Source organism: Euprymna scolopes, chromosome 6, assembly GCF_053919585.1.
Source record: "Euprymna scolopes isolate OS-2025 chromosome 6, ASM5391958v1, whole genome shotgun sequence".
Taxonomy (NCBI): Eukaryota; Metazoa; Mollusca; class Cephalopoda; order Sepiida; family Sepiolidae; genus Euprymna; species Euprymna scolopes.
The window spans coordinates 121482683-121504750 of record NC_136487.1 but is presented as its reverse complement, the minus strand read 5'-3'; the positions used below and the strand labels follow the sequence as shown (position 1 = coordinate 121504750).

General features: G+C 34.2%; 1 protein-coding gene across 4 annotated transcripts in view; it reads left to right on the top strand.

The window, feature by feature from the left end:
- LOC145277923 (sodium channel protein 1 brain-like) overlaps positions 1–22068 on the top strand; it is a 1166286-nt gene that overhangs the window by 846706 nt on the left and 297512 nt on the right. For 3 of the 4 annotated variants that reach the window (XM_080129995.1, XM_080129992.1, XM_080129991.1), the window contains one exon: positions 1240–1284. The exons of the other annotated variant lie outside the window; for it this stretch is intronic. In XM_080129995.1, the coding sequence (XP_079986121.1) occupies positions 1240–1284 (45 nt within the window). The remainder of the gene's footprint in view (positions 1–1239; positions 1285–22068) is intronic. 4 annotated transcript variants of the gene reach the window in all.

Here is a 22068-nt window from a genome sequence, read left to right as displayed (position 1 = left end):
GCAATATACATAACGACGAAAAACAATACCTACCATCATCATCATCATCATCATCATCATCATTATCACCACCACCACCATTACCACGCAGTCCTTCATAGCTGTAGATGGCGGTACTAATAAAACTCCATCAAGGCGTCTTTACTCGTTCAAGATTTGACGGCAAACTGTTCAACTTGGCACGACTGAGAGCAAAGATAAAGCCTCAAAACGAGCTGATAAAAGAACTGCTATTTGCAGATGACACAGCCTGGGTAGCACACAGCGAGAACCAAATCCAAAACATGGTAAACTCGTTTTGTAGAATGGCACAGAAAATCAGACTACCATACCAATAAATACAGGAGTTATGATTTTTTATTAAATCAAGGATAACATTTCATCAGACCAAAAAAAAGAATCGATATTCAAACTCATCATCATCATCATCATCATCATCATCATCATCATCATCATCATCATCGAATATCCATTCTTTTTTGGTCTGATGAAGTGCTATCCTTGAATAAACGAGTCGCATTTTTCACTTTGTGACGTCTTTTGTTTATATCCAATCCTGTGGGCTAAATAAATTACTTTTTATCTTTTTTTATTTTGTTTTTTATTATTCCATGAAATCGCTCCTGACAAAGCACTATAAAGCCACCTAATGTAAGGTGCTACAAAAATACCACTTCATGGTCAAAAACTATCCAACAATAAACGTTATATGAATAGATCTCAACAGACCACAGCACTTCTTCTCCCTTTGTCAGAAACAGTGCTGAAGGAATGTGAGATGATTAAAGGACAAAATAAGAGAAGCGAGAATTTAGAAATAGTATCCGTGCAAACAATAGCATCAACAAAAACAAGCAGTTTTAATACATTACATATATCTGAAATAAATTTCCAATATAAAAAAATATTGATATACATCAGCAGTCATAAGTTAATTTTATCATCGTAAACTTTGCTACATCCAAGCATAATTACCCATCATGCATTGTGAAGCTTTCACTTCCTTCATACTTTATCATTCAACCATTGATTGTAAAACATAGAACCGTTTTATTTTTGGTTTTATTTTATTTTATTTTATTTTATTTTTTTGCATTGCCTTTATCTTTTTGTCATTACATTATGAATTATCATTTTCACTGTTTATTTATTAATTCATTTATTTATTCTATTTATTTATTTTGTTGAAATCGCAAACACTGTTCTATTGATTTCATCTGGATTGTTTTCAAATTGCAGTGGGGCAGACGACTCTATCCCCATCCTGCCAACATTAACGAAGTGGTAATTTCATCAACTACTCTTAATGTAGCTGTTGCATTTCTGTATTTCTACCCCCACAAAAAAAAAAAAAAAAAAAAAAAACATTGCCAGTGTCTTTCTCAGTCGCTTATATATATATTTATATATCTTCCGCAGTTTCAGTCTTAGTTTCCTAGTTCTTTCAGTCATTGGTATTGTCAGTATCTCTTTCTTCATTTCCCCCCCCCCGCTCTCTCCAACCCCCCTCTCTCTCTCTCTCTCTCTCTCTCTCTCTCTCTCTCTCTCTCTCTCTCTCTCTCTCTCTCTCTCTCTCTTTCACACATCTATCAACCAATCAAATTATCACCCATTATATTATGATTTCTTTCTTTCTACACATTTTCATCTCTCTCTTTCTCTCTCTCTCTCTCTCTCTCTCTCTCTCTCTCTCTCTCTCTCTCACTCACTCTTTCTTTCTCTCAGTTTTATTGTTAACAGTCATTTGCATTATCAGTCTTTCTCCCTCCCTCTTCAGCCAATCAAGTTGTTATCTATTCTATTATGATTTATTTCTATTCACACATTTTAACCTCTCTCTCTCTCTCTCTCTCTCTCTCTCTCTCTCTCTCTCTCTCTCTTTCTTTCTTTCTTTCTTTCTTTGCTATTTTCTTTCCTATGCTTCTCCATTCTATTCTTTTAATCTCTTTCCTGATCCTGGATATGACCTTAAAGTTCTTTCTGTGGTGAGACCCCAATTTGGGGGCTTTAGGGGATGTAGACTCATCCTCTTAGTTCCTATTCATTTCTCTCCACAAGAGGGCAGATTTCGACACAGAGGGTCGCTTTTTAATACAGCTCTCCTAAAAGGTCGTCTTTTGGGACCAAATTTTAAATTGCCTCAGTCTAACCTGATCTTTCCTTCACTGAGCAGGCACAGAATAGATGAATTGTAGTATCAAAACAGATACTACGCTTTGAAATATTTATTTGCAAAAAATATATTAAAAAAATACAAATTTAACAAATTAGGCACAAAGCCAATCAAAAGTGTGGCGTAAATGGGTGTCCTTAGTTATTCTTGGTCACAAATACTTAAACTTGTCTATCCTACTGTTAACTAAAATCATTTCAGTCACCACAGTACCACATTCATTCCAAGGGTTGTCTTTCTTAAAATGTTTTGACAAGCTTCTAGGTCTGACCTTTACTCCCAATCTGAGACGGAACACATACATCCAATCCGTTGCAAAGGCTGCTGGGAAAATGGTGAGATCGTTCTAATGCTCTAGTAGATATCTCACTGCTGATACAATTCTCTATATATGTAATAGCCAGGTACGTCCAAAGATAGAGTACTGTTGCCACATCTGGGCAGGAGCTGCTAGAAACAGCTTATCCTCTCTTGACAGAGTTCAAAATAGACTTCGTAGCCTAGTGAGAGATGCCCTTTTCTCTTCCCTACAACCTCTTTCCCACAGAAGAGACATTGTGAGCATGTCTCTGCTTTATCGTTATTTTCATGGCAAGTGCTCGTCTGAGCTCCAATTTATGCTCCCCCCTGTCCTGACTTTCATGAAAAACACTCGTCTATCTGAAACCACTATCAATAATTTCCCACACTCTTTATCTGTGCCTAAAACTAAACGTAGATTCCATGAACAATGCTTCTTTCTTAGAACTGCACGCCTGTGGAACTCTCTTCCATTTTCCTGCTTTCCAACTGACTACAATTTGGTTGTCTTCAAGTCCAACGCGAACAAATTCTACATGAACCATCCCCTAATTTACTAAATTTCCACAACTCACGATTACTACATGTTCCCTTTGACCACTGTATACTCATTAACTTTTATCCTCGAATGGTTTCGAGGCCTTGATAAGTGGTGACTCCTTTGTAAAAAGAAAAAATTGAAAAGGTTTTATTGAATCATTAATATATACACAGATTTCATTTCATTCAGTGATCCAATGAATTAATGGATGAAATAGAAAGTATCAAATAGAAACTATTTATATAGTAGAAAACTGGGTGGACAAAAATAGGGGGACCTAGTTTTGAAAGCCGATTTATCATAATTTTTTGGTAGGTTTCCGACTATTTTTTTGTTGCATTTGAAAGATTAGAGACTAAAGTTTTTTTCCTAAAGGAAAAAAATATTTGTATACGTGAAAAAAAAAGTTATGAAAATGTTTTCACGGCGAGCTAACCAATTCAGCTAAATGTTGAAGAAGTTAAATAAATTAATTGTAAAACTCCTTTAAAAGATTAATATTAGTTTTCTGGGTTTATTTCAAAGATAATTAGACATGCAGAAGTTCAAGTGTAATGTGAACACATATATTGCTACTCATCTCTCTTCATAATACACCTGTAACTTATGTCCCGGATAGTAGCCCCCTACTTCAAAGTGGCACTGTGCCTTGTTTGGGGTGATAATTGATTAAAATAGGATCTAGAAAATATTGTAAAATATTAAGCATAAAAAACTGTTATCGAAATGATTGAATTCGACATTAAATAATTCTAAAAGGCTTTATATGTCGTAAAACAAAACCCAAAATTCCCAACCAGGACATGTCATTAGGTGTACCACAGGGATCCTTTTATTTTCAATGGAAGTCGCTTCATACAAGACATGAAGCCACTTGATGTAAAGAACTAAAAAAATAGTACTTCAAGGCAAAAACTTGCCAACATGTTAAATGGAATAGATTCTCAACTAGAAAACAGCAATTCTTCCCTTTTTGTCAGAAACATAACTCATGAAATATGAGGACTATGAGTTATTTTCTGTTTGTTACATATATTGATGACATAGTTGTGAACTCAAAGAATGCTACAGTACTGAAATATGCAGATAACATAAAGCTGTGCCCTGAAATGAAAAGGGCAGATCTTGAGCTTAATAAATATTTCCTAAAATCGGACCTGAATACAATATAGCAATGAATTACATACAAACAATTGCAGCTAACTCAGAACAAATGAATCAGTATTTTTGGAGAAAAAAAAAGCCATATTATTTGGATTATTCGTACTGCTGTTCTTATCTTGAATGTCAAACTTGGAAATTTCCAACAGAACCTTTTTATTTAATCCATAGGAGTAGCATGTTCTCGTTTCGTCAACAATGACTGGGTAGAAGTCCTAAGAAATTCTCAATTGTATTCTGAGTATTGCCTGCACTTAGAATTCAACGTTCAATCTCCAGAAGAGGGCCACTTACAACTGAATTTTACCAAGTATTTTATCCATTTTGCCATCGGTCTTGAGTTCAACAGAAAGATTCCCGAGTTTGACAAGAGAAACCTGAAGACGATCGGAGGTTACATTGGCCGGAATATATAATAATAGTCAAGATAAGATTTGGTAATCCAAATAATACGAATAATCCAAATAGTCCAAATAATACGAAATATCAATTCTCATCTCAAAAATTCAGAAACAAAAACAGAAAAAAAAAGTCCATATAATTCCTCCACAACATTAATATCAACAAAACTTCCTTGCAAATTAAATAAAATCTCTAAAATTGTCCAAAACACTGAAGTTATCTTTGCAGCAAAACTTCTGTTATGCATTTCTGGCTATCTATTTAGAATTATATACAGCTTTTTTTTTTCACTTGGGAGTCACCACTTATAAAGGCCCGAATGACACTCAAGGATAAGGTTAATAAACGTAAGGTGGTAGTATAGTAATCGTTAATGATGAAAATTTGGTAGAATTTGATTATTTATGAGGACGGCTTAACAAGAACTTGTTTACATTGGATTTGAAGGCTACCATGTTGTATTCAACCAGGAAGGCAGACAGTTCTGGGAAAGAAGCTTTTTTCATGGAATCTGCGTTTAGATTTAGGCACAGATAGAGGATGGGAAAAATCGTATATAGTAAGTATAGCTAGTCAAGTGTTTTTGTGGAAGTTTAGCTGGAGCTTAGTCAAGCCCTTGCCATGAAAATAACGACAGAGCAGAAACAGGCTTGCAACGTCTCTTCTGTAGGAAAGAGGTTGCAGGGAAGAGAAAAGGGCATCACCTACTAGGTTTTGAAGTCGGTTTTAAACTTTATCAAGGCTGGATAGGCTGCACCGAGCAACTCCTGCCCAGTTGTAGCAACAGTACTCCATTTTAAGGGGTATTTGGCTCTTATACAGATAGAGGATTGCATCGGCAGTGAGATACCTTCTGGTGCTGTAGAGTGATTTAACTATTTTTCCAGCGATCTGGGCAATAGATTTGATGTATATGTTCCATTTCAGATCAGCAGTAAGGTCAGTCCTAGAAGCTTGTCAAAACATGGAGCTTCTCCAAAACGAGAGCTATCCATTTCAATTGGACCATGATGAGGGTCAGAGCAATTATGATGAAAGGAGAAGTTTGGTTTTTGATGCATTCAAATTAACTAACCACCTTTTTCCTCATTACACCACGGTCTCAAGATCAGAAGAGAGGGAATACGAAAGATCTTGGTCATGACTTGCCTTTGAAGCTATGGTGCAACGATACTTAGAATTCACATCATCAATTTGGAACTACCATCTTTCTTAGAATTCTGATTGCCTGGAAACGATTCAGAGATAGGCAATTAAGCTAATCTCTTCATCTGACAGCTGTCATGTTCTTAATCCCTTGCTTCCATGGGATTGAATTGATTGAAGCAACTGACTTGGTAAACACCAAAAAATTTATTAACCATCTCATCTGAGTCCGTTTTTGATGTTATACGTGTGAACATACCTACAATGTCAGAAAAAAACAGTTTTCATGACTTTCGGAAATATTTTCTCATGCTCACAATTGCTGAACCATAGAACAGACTGTCTGCATCAGTTGTTGGCTGGCAAGATATTGCATTCTTTGGAACCTTCATGATTCCTGAAATTTGCCAAAAGTACACCTGATGCTTCTCTCCCCTCTTCAAATACATGCATACATATAAATCGCGACTCGTACACTGTTCCTGACAATTGTACGTGCATTTTTTGCAGAGTTATATTGCACCTGAGCACTGTACACTGTATCGTTCATTCAATTGTATATCAATAAAACTAGTAAAAAATATGCTCCCTATGGTTGCATGCATTTGATAGTATACGTGACTAACAAACATATACTATGCTGCACCCCCCCCCCACAAAGAAAAGGAAAAGGTAATGCCTGGGAGGATAGTTTCATTTCACAGTACAGATACTTCATTACTCCCTCCACAAAAGGAAGAGGCAATACCTGGGAGGATGTCTTATGGCTTCACAACAGATACTACACTATTTCATCCAAAAAAGGAGGATGTAATGAATAGTATCATGACAACGAATATCTACTACACTGCTCTGCCCCCTCAAAAAAGACGCCCTAATACCTAAAAGGATGGTTTCATAACAACAGAACAGATACTACACTAGCCTCATATTGCCCCCACCTCGGTTTGAGCATTGAAAAATAATACAATAATATAATTAATAAAAGTAATAGCATAGTTTGGATTTCAGACAGACAGATACCGACTCTCCATTATTAATCTATCTATCTATCTATATATATATCTATAAAGTTGAATTTTTTCTCACTCTGACATTAATACTAAAAGTCTACATTTTCTATTTAAAAATTATTAAAACGAACTTATTAATATACTCAGTCATGCACGCCCCTCGTATATATATTAAATTTTAAATATATATATATTTTTTTAAATTATATATATATATATATATATATATATATATATATATATATATATATATATATTGCACGTCCCTCGTATATATATATTAATTTTTAAATATATATATTTTTTAATTTATATATATATATATATATATATATGTCACTTTGTGGGTATATGTGTGTAAAGTCTATACCAAACTCTTCTCTGAATATTTAGCCTACAAAGTTGAAATTTCATATATAGAGTATTTAGACCTGTAGCACATTTTGGAATCGGTTTTTAGTCGGCAAAAATTGCTGCTAAGAGATCAAAATTCAGAGCAAAACATTTGAGCAAAAAAAGTCGAATAAAACATTACTCCTGCTGTTACTTTTGCACATGCGCAAAATTAAACATTCATAGCTTAAAGTAGCTTACTTTCTAACCTTTTTGTATCCATCTGTCAGTAGCTCAGATTGTAACGATGTTGGAGATAAGGTTGAGCGCTAAACGTTCTGGTTTCGATTCTAGCAGATGGTACACACGTCACATTTTTAATAACTTTTGAAATCATTACTATATATTGGATAATAATGAATAGAGAATTGGCTCTATATTAATAAATAAGAAATCTGCATGAATTAAAATATAATATTTATTCATATTTTGCAACCAGGCAACGCCGGGCGGCTTGCCAGTATATTATAAGACTGTGTTTAATATTGAGTCAGGTTCAACTCAGTATCAATGCTAAGCATAAATGAAGGAACTTCTCGCTATAGCATCAAATGGTCTTTGGTCTTCAGCCTCTTTCGGTTCATCGACTGACACAAACATTTCTATTACTGTTCGTACATTTATTTTTTCCTTAAATTTTTCTCAACACAGACAAGTACGCAAATCAATTTCTTACTCTCTTTCTTCTTTTCTTCCAATTAAAAAAAATATATATTCCTTCGTTTCTTTTTCTTTTTTTTCTCTTCTTTTCTTTTCTCTGTGGCTCATAGATTTGTTTTGAATATAACAGTAAATTAAATTGAACACATCAATTAAGAATGAACGTTCGCACGAAAAGATACAAATTTTGAATATTGATTTTTTTTTTTTTTTAGGAAGAAAGAAAAAAATATATAATTGTCGGAGTAAATTAACTCGAACACAATGATAAGAATTGCAAAATTTAATATAAAGAGCTGCAAATCTGAATATTTTCTTTCTTCTTCCTTCTAATCTGACAATCTCTATAAATGTTTTGCCCCCAATGTCCGCTTTTGAAACCATTTCAATAGTCCTCACTTCTGTCCGCCCGTTAACACTTCATTTACCTTTTGTTTCCAATTCCCTCAGTCATAGATGTTTTCCTTTATCCTTCTCCTCCTCGTCATCCTCATCCCCATCAGTTTATCGATGTTCCCTGGATGTTACCCTTACTTCCATCGGTATTTATTATTCAACCCTATGTCGTCCCAAGCACCTCCATAGTTTCTGTCAGATACGGTAGCGTGTCAATATCCAAGTGCACACATCCTGAAAATGTACACAATGATTATTATGGCAAATTTCCAGAGTTTGGTAAGTGAAGATGTTGGTAAATCTGGCTATTGACATAATATTCACAAAATTTCCGTTACTCCAACTATGGAGGTTAGGGTTAGAATGTCTGCAATCTAATCAATCGGTTAAGGGTTCTAATCCGACTCCGGCGAGTATGTGAAAAGCATATTCCAAGTCGTGTGAGTGAAATTGGATGTAATAAAATTGTTCAAAAGCTGTCGAATGGCATGTCATGCAGTGTCCTTATGACATGCAAAGAGTTGTGGGAGTATATTTGGAATAAGGGTTCTATGCATAGTGTTGAATGTATGCTGACAAAAACCTTTGTTATAAATGTTTATATTTTGTATATCAGAAAAATATATATTTTCAGAATGGGCAGAACCAATTGTCTGATAATTAAGTGCTGTTGGATTAAATTTACAATATTTTCTGAATAATTATATTTATATTATATTATGGGTTGTATTAAACGCTATTGAGCTATTACATGTATTTGTGTGAAGTTAAAGAAAGTTACACACACACACACACACACACACACACACACACACATACATATATATATATATATATATATATATATATATATATATATATATATATATATATATAAACCGCACAATCATGTCGACACACCGGTTCTTGCCAGATCACCGAAGTTAAGCAACGTTGAGCCTGGCCAGTACTAGATGGGTGACCATTTGGGAAATCTAGGCGCTGTATGTACCGCACCGAGTCGTAGAAATTTCCAGATTGTTATCTGGGGGTGCATTCATTCACTGGAAGAGATGCACCCTCAGTTCTTTGTTAAGACATGTATCTAGAAGGAAACTCTGATGTAAAACCCTGCGGTTTACTGTGTACTCTGTCCCGTGGCAGTTGTCTGCACCGACGGAGGTCAACAGTATTACCAAAAAGAGTGGATGGTTCTACACAATGCCTTCACCACTATAAACAAATCATCCGTGTGGATTTCCGAACAATATGTGTGTGTGTGTGTGTGTGTGTGTGTGTGTGTGTGTGTGTGTGTGTGTGTGTGTGTTTGTGTGTGTGTGTGTGTGTGTGTTTGTGTGTGTGTGTGTGTGTGTGTGTGAAAAGGATAAGGAAAAAAACAAATTAAACACAGGTATAAATAATCCAAAACGAGAGGTTTACAGTTTCCTTCAGATCAACGAATGTCTTCAGACAAAATGAAGATTTTAAATTTATTGAAATAAGGACAGTTATAGCAAAAAGACAGGTTTATGTACATGGGTAACTATTTGGAAAACGAAAAGAATTATGCAGAGCATGTGATAAAGGAGTTAGAATGGAGAGAAAGAAAATGAAAAAAGAAAGAATAACAGGAAAACGAAATATGAGTGAAATGCAGTAAAAGGAGTAAATAATACAATAATATAATTAATAAAAGTAATAGCATAGTTTGGATTTCAGACAGACAGATACCGACTCTCCATTATTAATCTATCTATCTATCTATATATATATATATATATATATATATATATATATATATAAAGTTGAGTTTTTCTCACTCTGACATTAATACTAAAAGTCATAAGTTCGTTTTAATAATTTTTAAATAGAAAATGTAGACTTTTTTACCGGCAACATATACCTATTATACTGTTGATGACACGACCATCTACGGCAACATATCAAAGGCTGTAAATGACAAAGTTCTCTCTGATTCTCTCTCCTCTGATCTCGAGCGTTTAGTTCAGTGGGGGAAGACGTGGCTGGTTACCTTTAATGCATCCAAAACCAAGCTCCTATCTTTACACCATCAACGCTCTGATCCCGATCTGGCATCAATTGTAATGGATGGCTCTCGTCTAGGAGAAGCTCAATGTTTTGACAAGCTTCTGGGCTTGACCTTTACTCCTGATATGAAATGGAACACATACATCAAGTCTGTTGCCAAGGTCGCTGGAAAGATGGTGGGTTCCTTCTACCGCTCCAGAAGATATCTCACTGATGATACAATTCTCTATCTATATAAAAGCCAAGTACGTCCAATGATGGAATACTGCTGCCATATCTGGGCAGGAGCTGCTAAAAACAGCCTATCCTGCCTTGACAGAGTACAAAATAGATTTTGTGGCTTAGTGGTGGATGCCCTTTTCTCTTCCCTGCAACCTCTCTCCCACAGAAGAGACGTTGCGAGCCTGTCTTTGTTTTATCGTTATTTCCATGGCAAGTGCTCGTCTGAGCTCCAATCTCTGGTCCCCCCTCACCAATCTTTTATGAAAAACACCCGTCTAGCTGAAGCCACTGTCAATAATTTTCTCCACTCTCTATCTGTGCCTAAATCAAAACGTAGATTCCATGAACAAAGCTTCTTTCTTAGAACAGCACGCCAGTGGAACTCTGTTCCGTCTGCCTGTTTCCCACCTACAACTTGGATGTCTTCAAATCCAACGTAAACAAATTCCTGATGAACCACCCCCTTAAGTAGACACTTTATGAAATCTCAACACTAACGTACAACGTACTGTATATGCAATAACCCTTATCCCTGAGTGGCTTCCGGGCCTTTATAAGTGGTGACCTCCTTGTAAAAAAAAAAAAAAAAAAAAATTATTGGGAGCCCAGGTCCTGGATCGACCATTGTTAAAATCACTTGGCTGTTCATATTAATTCATAAAAAGGTTTATTAAAAAGAGAAGAGCAGTCATAGAAAAAAATTAGGGAGACATACTACTTGTGTGTGTGCGTGAGATAGATAGATAGATAGATAGATAGTCTTGTAGTATGTCCACCCTTCGGATAATAATGAATTTTTCCACTTATAAAAACTGAGCGAATATGTCTCATATGCATAAGTCATGTGCACTTGGCAGTCGGACTGATGTATACCCTTTATTTGTTGCATTTAATTTCCTGTTGAATATATTTTGTTTCCATTAAATACAGAATTATGTCCTTCTTCCGGACTTTTATGGAACTGCAACAGATAGGTAGATAGATAGATAGATAGATAGATAGATAGATAGATAGATAGATAGATAGATAGATAGATAGATTTCTCGCTATACCTAACTGCATTGTGCACCCCTCCAATGAATATGTCTCCTTTGCTTGAAGTGTTTCCAGACAAGTCAAGAGGTCACATGGTTTCACCAACTTCCATTCTGGGGTCACCTCTGATCCTTAGGTGTCATTCAAGTTTTTCCTTTCAAACAACGGCTTTCATTATGTAATATGTAATACTTGTAAAGGTTAAACATTGAGTGTGAGTCTCTAAGACCAAAAATCTACAGAAATATGCATTCATGAAAATACATCATTCATTATTTATGCTTTGTTTTTTTGTTCTTTTTATAATTTCACATTTCAGCATAGAATTGCTACAGTTCTCATACGTCAGACGTGAATATGCAATCAAACTCTTAAATGCTTATATTAGCTTTCTGTCATCATGTCCAACAATATCACCCAATAAACACCAGAGATTTGCCAATCAAATCATTGTGAACATTTATGTTTAATATTTTGTGATAAGTGTACTGTCAAAATATTTCCATCCCACCAGATTTGATTATTCCTCCCCGAATAATTACCAGATTATGGTTGTCATCAGAATCATGCCATTATGTCTTTTTTTTTTATCGCCCTGTCATATTTGCCGGCTATTATTGCTTTGCACCGTGGATTATTTTATTTAGTCTTTATAGTTACTCTGAGTTCTTTCTCTTTATTCAAGTTTAATGACCAGTATGAGTAATCTCCCTTGTCTGTTTTGTATTTCTTTTCGTTACTTTTATCTCTCTGCAAAGGAAGGACATATATATGGAACTCTACATCATAGGGCACACTGATTAAAGAGAAAATACGTCCAAATAAAATATATTTTATTCACACATTGATAAATGCAATGAAGATGAGTAATGTTATATGATAAAACATACGTTGAAATGATTTTACTCGTTCTTGCGGTGGTCCCTACTAGTGATGGAACGATTAATTGGAATCAGAATCGGGAATCGGAAAAATCGGACCATTTGGGCATATCGGAATCAATATCAGAAAAATGTGTGCATATTTTCCGATGCTAAAACGATTCTTTTAATTGTTCTTTTTATTTGAATGTGTTTAAAACAAAATCTTCCTTTACCGGTAATAATGATAAAATAATAAATATTTATTGATTTTTAACTACTAGTAAAACTAAAATCGATAGATGATCACCCACTAGTGTATTTTTTTTTTTTTTTCATTTAGGAAAATATCTCCATATTTAACATGCGTTTTTACAGTAATCGGGGGGGGGGGATAACAATTTTATAGTTAAGTATTCAGAGATTTATAAAGAATCAGAATCGGAATCGGTAATTATATCAAAAATTGGGAATTTAGTATGGAATCAGTAATTGTATCGGAATCGGGAAAAATATTGGAATCGTCACATCACTAGTCTCTACCAAGCAGAGTAAGTATAGGATTTATTGTCTTATATTATGCCCATGTGGAATTCGGTCCACCTTAAAGAAAACATGCGTTCATATCCTGTTATCTGGGTCTCTCTGTTCAAAGGGAAGTAACCCACCGGTGTTTTTATCAATCAGTATTCTTCTTTTTCAAAGAAGAAGACAGAAATTACTATTCACTGGTCTTAGTAAGCTATGTTACTTTTTTCAGATTACACACTGCCCTCAAAATGCCGACATCACATTCTGCCACCACGATAGGTGTAAAGTCACATGATTATAGTTTTAGTCACTTTTTACATAAAGAATGAACCGGTGACATATACAAATAGCTCTGATTGGCTGAATTAGATCGAAGTCCTTATGCATACACAGTTGAGTTGAATCCAATAGTGTTGCAAGGGTGTATGTCAGCAGCATTTATCCTAGGTTGGTTGAACTGATTTCCTCTAAATCAGGCATGTCAAATTCAAAGTCTCCTTATGGCTATAGGAGTCGATTTGTATTCAGCTGCAAAAGTTGAACATGACCAGCTCAGACCGAAAGAGAAATTAATATCTTTTGACCAGTGAATTTTAAAGCTCAGTTCTATATGTAAAATTGCATTTTGAGTCTTTATTTTTTTTTTTTTGAATAAAACCAACAAAGATCTAAATTTTAATAATAAAAAATTTAAAAGAAAAATATACTTTTATTTTTTGAACAAGGGCTGTTAAAAACAATGAAAAAAAAATCAATGAATTTTATCATTAAGTTCAAAAGTCAAATTCTAACTTTAAAAATCTAAATAATTTTTTAAAAAAATACTCATGTGACAAAAACTAATGACCAATAAGTGGCTCCGTGCTTAATTTATAACAAAAATTAATTAAATTAATCTTTCATAAAGTTTTAAATAAATTCTTTATCTTTTATAGAGACAGGTTCAAAAAATAGTTTTTACCACATTTATAAAGAGAGTTAATCCTCAAAAGTCAATATTACTATTTAACTTTCATTTTAAATAAAGGATGGTAACACCCATACGATAAAAAAATATAATTTCAACAGCGTAAAAATTACACATCAGAATAAGGAAAATTTAGTTAATTCTAGTAGTTAGGCACATCCATACAAAAAAAATATTTAGGCTAAATTATTATTTAGCTTAGATGTTTTGTTATTTTTTTTATAATTAGGGCTGTGGCAACAGAATATTCTTTTCATTCTTTTGACTCTCAAGTATATATCCGACACAGTAATACACAGTCAATCAACCGAGAACCATATCAGTCTATATAAAACATATAAGATATTAACGGATATATACTCAAGAGTCAAAACAATGAAAAGAATATGCTGTTGTCACCGCCTTATTTATAAGACTTCACTTGACTGAAAATTATCTCCTCCCACTTCTACTACACTGAAATGTACCAAACCCCTGCCAATGAGTTGTGGGAGAAAAGAAGATTCCAGCCGCAAGTGTGTCTATAATGGGCCGCATGCGGCCCACGGCCTACAGCCCGCGTATTTAACATACTTGCTATAAATCAAATCTTCCAAAGGGAATATTAAATTCACAAGCAGTCCCCAATCACATATATATTCCGGTCAGAGGAGATGATGATGTTAGGCTTTTGCAATTCTTGCCAGGTGCTCTCCTACATACAGTGCTTGGTATTCCCAAATAGACACTCATCTGGTACTGGCCAGGCTCAACGTTGTTTAACTGTGATGATATAATGAAAACCTGTGTGTCAATGTGATTATGCTGTACATAGTGTTGCGATAGGCCACAGAGTGGGTGGGAGGCATGGCGTAATCTATCATGAGTAGCAATCTAAACACCAACACAATCTAGAAACATACAAAGAAATTAAATCTTGCATAGCTGCAAAGCCAATAATAATGGAGCTTCAATCTGACTTTCTTAATGACCTTTTTATTAACGAACAATGGATGACGTAAGCAACAATACTTTCTCTGATCACACCCTCAGATTTTCAAATCTCTCACCTAGACCATTCCATACTCAAAAATCCAAGATGGAATAAGTAGAGGGCGAAACAATGAAAGTGTCACTCGGAAGAAAACAACAGCTTTATTTTAAAACTTTTATTGAAAAAAAAAAATCAATTCAGGTAACTTGATTATGTTGACATCTATTTGATGTAGTCACCTTTAGCCTCAATCACCACCTCGATACAGGTCCGGAACTGGGAGTATGCTTTTTTCCACAAGTGCAGGTGGAAGCTCAGTGAATGGCGGTGATCAGGCTGATTTTGATGTTGTGGGAGATCATGTTGGGGATGTTCTTGATGTATGATCAAACGAAGTAGTCCAGTGAGTTCAGGTCAAAGGAGAGGGGGGGGGGAATGAGAAAATGGGTACAAAGTTGTAGCATTTCTTCTGAAGCCAAACCTAGGTGTCTTTGGACTTGTGGGCTGGTGCCGAGTCCTGCTGCTACACCTAGAGTCTGCCAGCGGCCACCTGATTGCACCAGGAGATCATCACACTCTTCAGTACATCCAGGTACACTTTGGTGTTGACTTTCAAGCTGACTTTGAAAATGTGAGGTGGCATGATGTGGCCCTCACTTGAAACCACACCAAAAACCATAACCGTGGCTGGAAACTTTGTTTTCATTACCCTGGGTACATCCCTGTTATTTGTGGCAATTCAGCGATGCATTTTGAGGGTGCCGGCAATGGTCCTGTTTTCATAACTTGGGTAGGTAGAGAGCATGAGTTGTACAGTGGTGCATCTCCAATCTCGCTCGTTGAACATTGTGTCACTTTCAGATACGATAGAAGGCTCCGATCGCTCTTGGGATTTATACAAAACTGGCTAACTAGTAGATGGTCTGCAACAAAAAAAGAAAACCGGTTTTCATCAAACGGAAATGAAATCATGTCGTTTTTTCTAGGGCGACAATTTTATCGTTCCACCCTGTAATGTTTTGTTTTTTTTCTTCCAATGAGCCACCACTTATCAAAACCAAAAGTAACTCAAGGATAAGGGTGAAAGTGATAGACGAATTGTCAGTGTAATATTTAATATTATTATGAGATGATTGAAAATGATTTATGTAATACATTTCCTACCTTGGCAAAGTACGAAACCGTCTTCAAAATCTAGTGGGCGAGGATCTTTTCTTTCTTTCTCGTCTCTATTTCTTCTTTCTCACAGAAGACAGATTGTGAGTTTATCTCTGCTTTATTGTTATATTCATGGCAAATGCTAAAATGAGCTTAAATTTTATTTCTAACTTTGTGCATATTTTGCTATTATCTAGTATTTGGTCTTGCATGATTTCTATGCGCCCCAATATTTGATATTCTTCCAATTAGTTTTTTTTATATAAATCATTCGTTTTACACTAAAATAGAATCATAAACTTACACCATTTGATATAATGGTTAGAGTGTTTGCTAATGGTGAGAGAGACTGGGGTTCAATTCTTGTGAAGTCCTACCAAAGACTAAAAAAAGTATTATTTGATGCATCTCTGTTAAGCATTATACAAGAAACAACAATTCAGGGAAAAGAAGTACAGGTACCTCCTCCTGTACTCATAGGTGAAAAAGCCAATAAAAATGGAGCCTCAGTCTGCCTTTCTTTATAATCAATCCATTTATATTTTTTTTTTTAATTATCATCTTATAAGTTATAAATTTTCTTTATCATTTACTTTTTTTTTTTTTCATTTATTAGAATTTCCGTATTTCCGTGTGTTATTTTCTCAAAGTTCTCTCTCATATCTTACCCGCCCCCTCCCAAATCTTTCCAAAAGTTGTCTCCCTTGGTTATCTCATCGGCTAGTAGCCGCCATATTGTTTTACCCAAATGTTTAGATTTTCACATGTGATCGTCATTCCCGTGCACTTATTTTTACACTTCCTTCACACCAACCTTTCCCTATTTTGTAGTTATCATTAATCATATGTGACATTTCCTACATTTTATGTACATAAAAAATCTTTATGGGCCTAATTTGCATTGATTTCTTATAAGTCTCATTGATTTTGACACAGTTGGCTATCCTTCAGTATCTCAAAAAATGAAATTATTATTTGTACAAATGAAACGAGCAGTATAGATTTTTGTTTGTTTGTTTGTTTGTTTGTTTGTTTGTTTGTTTTTCAGGTTTGATTAACATTCCTATATCATATATATTTGTTTTGGCCCATTTGTTTGTGTATATCTTTATGAATAAACATTCGACTTACACACACACACACACACACACACACACAAACACACACACACACACACAAACACACACACACACACAATCCATCTAAATAGAGACTCTGTAACCTTACAATGGAGTAAATTTATAGAATATTCAAAGAAAATAAAATAATCTCTGTAAACCTGGAGTTATGTTAAAACTTGGAGAACAGATATAAACACATACGCACATACACACGCACATACATATATATCTGTGTGTGTGTGTGTGTGTGTGCGTGCGTGCGTGTTTGTGTAATTAGAGTGATCAATTATTAAAAAAAAAAATCAAAAATAATAGCATGATATTTATTTGTAAATATGTATTGCAGAAAAAAAAAACGACGTCGGTACCGTCAGTTTCAAATCCAAACAAAGGAGGCCTACAATTGGTCCCCTTTACCGGACTCTCTTCAACCTCTGTTTATGTCTGCCTTTCCAGATTTTCTGAAGAAAGTGTGGTAAAGGAGACAATTTATAGGTCCCCTTTGTTTGTATTTGAAACCGACGACACTGATGTTGATCTGATCTTCTGCAATATATATATATATATATATATATATATACTTCTAAAAAACCAAGAGGTGCCTTTTCTGGGGTTAAACTTAATCTCTATATGAGATACATACATATTCAAATATTCCATTAAAGTTTTCCTTTAACTCTCAAGCATTTAGACAGTAAAGAAGCTGGCAACATAATTTAAATATGTTATAGTATATCTTTCTTGTGGTTCCTTGGTTTTACCAGAGTCCAGGACAAGAATTCATCTAGTTTGGTGGAGTATCACTTGGAGAAGGTGCATCATTCCTCGTAAAAACCAGTGTAGGTTGGTCATAACGAGGAAATCTTATTTGTTGTTTTGAATATTTAGTCGGGGTTTATTTTCAGAGAAAATACCCTAATGCCTGGTTTTTCTGACAAACGCTTGTAAAGAGAGACCTTAGACAATCAAAAATAGTGTCTAGTAGACATTCAAGTTGTACCCCCACCACCACCACCACCACCACCATCATATATCATTATAACATTAGATCTTACTTATAAGACCAAAGATCTTCTAGAAAAAAGGTTTTGAAATTATGCATCACTCGCTGTATTTTGCTGCCGGGGGGTTCTCTCGACGCCAAAGCCAATAGAATCTAGGCCATTGTTAAAATAGCCTTTCCCTGTTGACTGTGGTATGTTGCTGGCCCTGTGCAGTTTTAGAAGGTCCACCTTCCCAGGGATTGCCTTCTCCCTTTCAGAAAGGATTAGTTATTTTGCTGGTCAAATGAGGCACCCCTACTGTGGAATGCCAACTGAGTTGCTCAACCATGTTTTAAGGCCAAAGTGCTATTCTTCTGTACCGGGGGTATGGGGGAGATAGATAACTTCATTTGTAGTAAGTGTGACATCATCCGTCCCGGTGGGGGAGTGGGATAGATAATTTCATTTGTCGTAAGTGAAACATGAAAAATATTGGTGGACAAGTCAGACTGAGACTAAAGTTTATTTCTACCAAATATGGTTGGATGGCAGAAAGGATTGTGAATTGTATTGACAATTTCATGAGTTGCATTTAAGGGGGTGGGGGACACTATATACTATTCATTTGGTAGATGATATAAATTTTTAATTGCTCTAGGGCGCTTGCTCTTCAAACCCATTTTCCAAACCTTGTGTCACATCATTTCACCGCTGTGGGAGGGAGATAAATACATCACCTACTATAATATTCTCCAGATTTTGCATCAAATTAAATATATTTTTTTTTAAACCATAACTACAGTTATGTAATATTTCTTTTCAAGTAATTTTTGTCTTTAACAATAAATTTCTGACTGGCCTGAAGTATTTCAAGATATGATTTCGTTGCGATGATTAAATGTGTCTTTTGTTAAAAAATGCAAATTTTTTCGGATGTTTTGTTCAAATGATGACGTTTTACATATTGTTTTTTTTTTCTTTTCTTTCATCTTATATTTGCAGCCATTTTGAATTATTTTACAGTTTATAAATGTGATCCGCAACCATTTTTGTCTTTTAGATTCTTTTCTTCCTATTTCAATTCTGCATGTACAAATCATTTTTTTTTTTTTACTTACTTTTTATTCGCACCCACAACACTCACAAATAAACACATGCACACACACTATTAACAAAATTATCTTCTCTAATTTCTCTCTCTCTCTCTCTGTAATATTAGTTACGTTGTTGATTAAACATAATTCATTTATCTCTTGCTCGTTTTTTCCCAACTTTCTTTTATGAAACTCATGATCTTTCTTTCTTTCTTTTTTATCATAGCAAGTATTAAGTAACAAAAGCGTATATTAATGAATAATGACTTTGTGTTTCTTTTCTACTTTTTCTTCTGATCTTTGTATTGTTTGTATATGCGAAATATTTATTGGATTATCTCCCTTGATGAAAAGAATAAAGCAAGGGCAGACTACTTTTCAAGATGAAACACTCAATAGGACTTGAAGTTTGGCTCTGCGCTTTAAGGATGGGAGGATCTTGAATACATAAAATAGTATTTACATTGGTTTTTAGTTAGACTATCATCCTGAACGTTGCTATTTATTTTCTGAATAGGTGTTTGGCTCTTGCATCCTCTGATATTCTTTAACTCTATCCGAATGATGGTTTCTATTGTTGTTGTTAATAAAACTGATTATTGTTAGTGACCACGAAACGTATAAACATATATGTATGTGGATAATAAATATTTATTTATAAAAACTAAATTATGTTAAAAGCTGCATTCATGTCAGGCATATTCAGAGAAATATAAAAAGTTTCTAATGAAGCAATATTGTGAAGTTCTCTCCATTTAGAAGACCGAATTACCTCAGCCCAAGTGGGTTATATTCATGCCAATTGAGGACACAACCTCGCCACAGTGTGACGGAAAATAATCTTGTATCTGTCAGGCTGAGGTGAAGACCTGGATAGTTCTAGGTGGTCCACCCTCCGAGGTCGTTTCCTCCCATCTTTCAGATGAAGTAAGTTTATTGCTTATTGGCTGAGGTGTCCCTGCTAGTGATTGCCGACAATTTTTTAAAGGTTAGAGTGCTCCTCTTGATTTTCCCTGCCTTCCGACTTTGTGTCGCATCTCCATGCGGTGAGAAGTAATTAAATTCTTACTATATTCGTAAATAAATAAATAAATATAGGTTTTATTTCTCTCATATTTAATGTGGCTGCCACTGTGGCAGAAGGGATAAGAATGTGGGATTTAAATCAATGGAAATTCTAATCCAGTAATAAAATATTGTAAATTTAATTCTACAATATCTTGACTTTTCTACTTTATATATATATATATATATATATATATATATATATATATATATATATATATATATATATATATATATATATACTTCGGAATAGTTTTTATTTAACAATCAGTGGTTATGTAAACGTGAGATTGTAGGTTTACAAAATATTTCTGGCAGTAATATTCTATAAGTTATCCCATCTAAATCAAAAATTGCTCGATATGCAAGATAGAGCAAATAAATTGTAAAAATTTTTGAATTTTTGAAATTCATTGAATTACAATTTAATATATATATATATATATATATATATATATATATATATATATATATATATATATTCAAACACGTCAGATTGAACACGACACACGACAGAGTTATTCTTTTTTCCGATCTTTCTGGATATCTTTTCTATTTGCCGAGCGGTCTATTTAATTTCGGCAGGCATGTTATATAAAATGACGCCAAAAAAAATAAATCTGTCGTGTTCAATCAGACGGGCTTGATTAATGACTTGCTGCTAAAATATCTATCTATCTATATATATATATATATATATATATATATATATATATATATATATATATATATATATATATATATATAAGTGAATGGTGGTTTGCTTAAAGTATTTCTGATACTAAGTACATTAGAACTCTGAGATACAGTATCCCTAGGATACAGTTTTACAGGTTACGACGTGGAATACGATGTCATTCCAGCCCCTGATTACGGTATTTGCCCCGCCTTACAGTGTTATTTATAATGTTATTTGATTATATACATGTGCATTATATACTGTACTGTATTTTGTTACTAATTTTTAATGCTGTGCCTCGGAGTTTTACTGTATATGAATATTTATTAAGTCGGAGAGCAATGCACCAAACCGGAATGGTATAGGAGAAGATAAGCAACAAACAGATAATCGAAAACAATATTCATGATATTAATCTTCACAGTTAATCTTTATATTTTTTCAATAAATCTTCCACATGCAATATCAGTAAAGACATAGAAAACTTACTGTCAATATTAATAAAATCTGGAATGCTGGAAATCTATGATAATAATGGGATATACATATATATATATATATATATATATATATATATATATATATATATATATACATATATATATATATATATATATATATATATATATATATATATATATATATATATATACTGTTATCTATTTGTAATTGTATTTCTTTTTTCTTGTCTCATTTTGCTGGATTGGAAATTTTCGACAACTCCTGTCGACTTTTTCGTCCAAATATGACATTATGAAAAATCAGTAGAGAAATGTTATTTTAAAAACACGTACAAAAATGACGTTGCGTTTATTTACAAAAAAAAAAAACAATTATTTCAACCGTCTTATGATTTAATCATTTTTCTTCTTGCGTGGATTCTTTTTGTCCGTGTAGATTATTTAGGGGGATCGGAGGTAGGTAGCACAGGCTCTGTACATATGACTTCTTTAAATTATATATATATATGTGTGTGTGTGTGTGTGTGTGTGTGTGTGTGTGTGTGTGTGTGTGTGTGTGTGTGTGTGTGTGTGTGTGTGTTTCAACGTATACACTTGTATTATTTTGAAGCTGTGTTGTTTTTTCTGCGTATGAGTTTAACATGCTTTGTGTTAGACAAAGTTAATATTGATTTACATGCAAACATTTTCTGTAACGATAGCCACT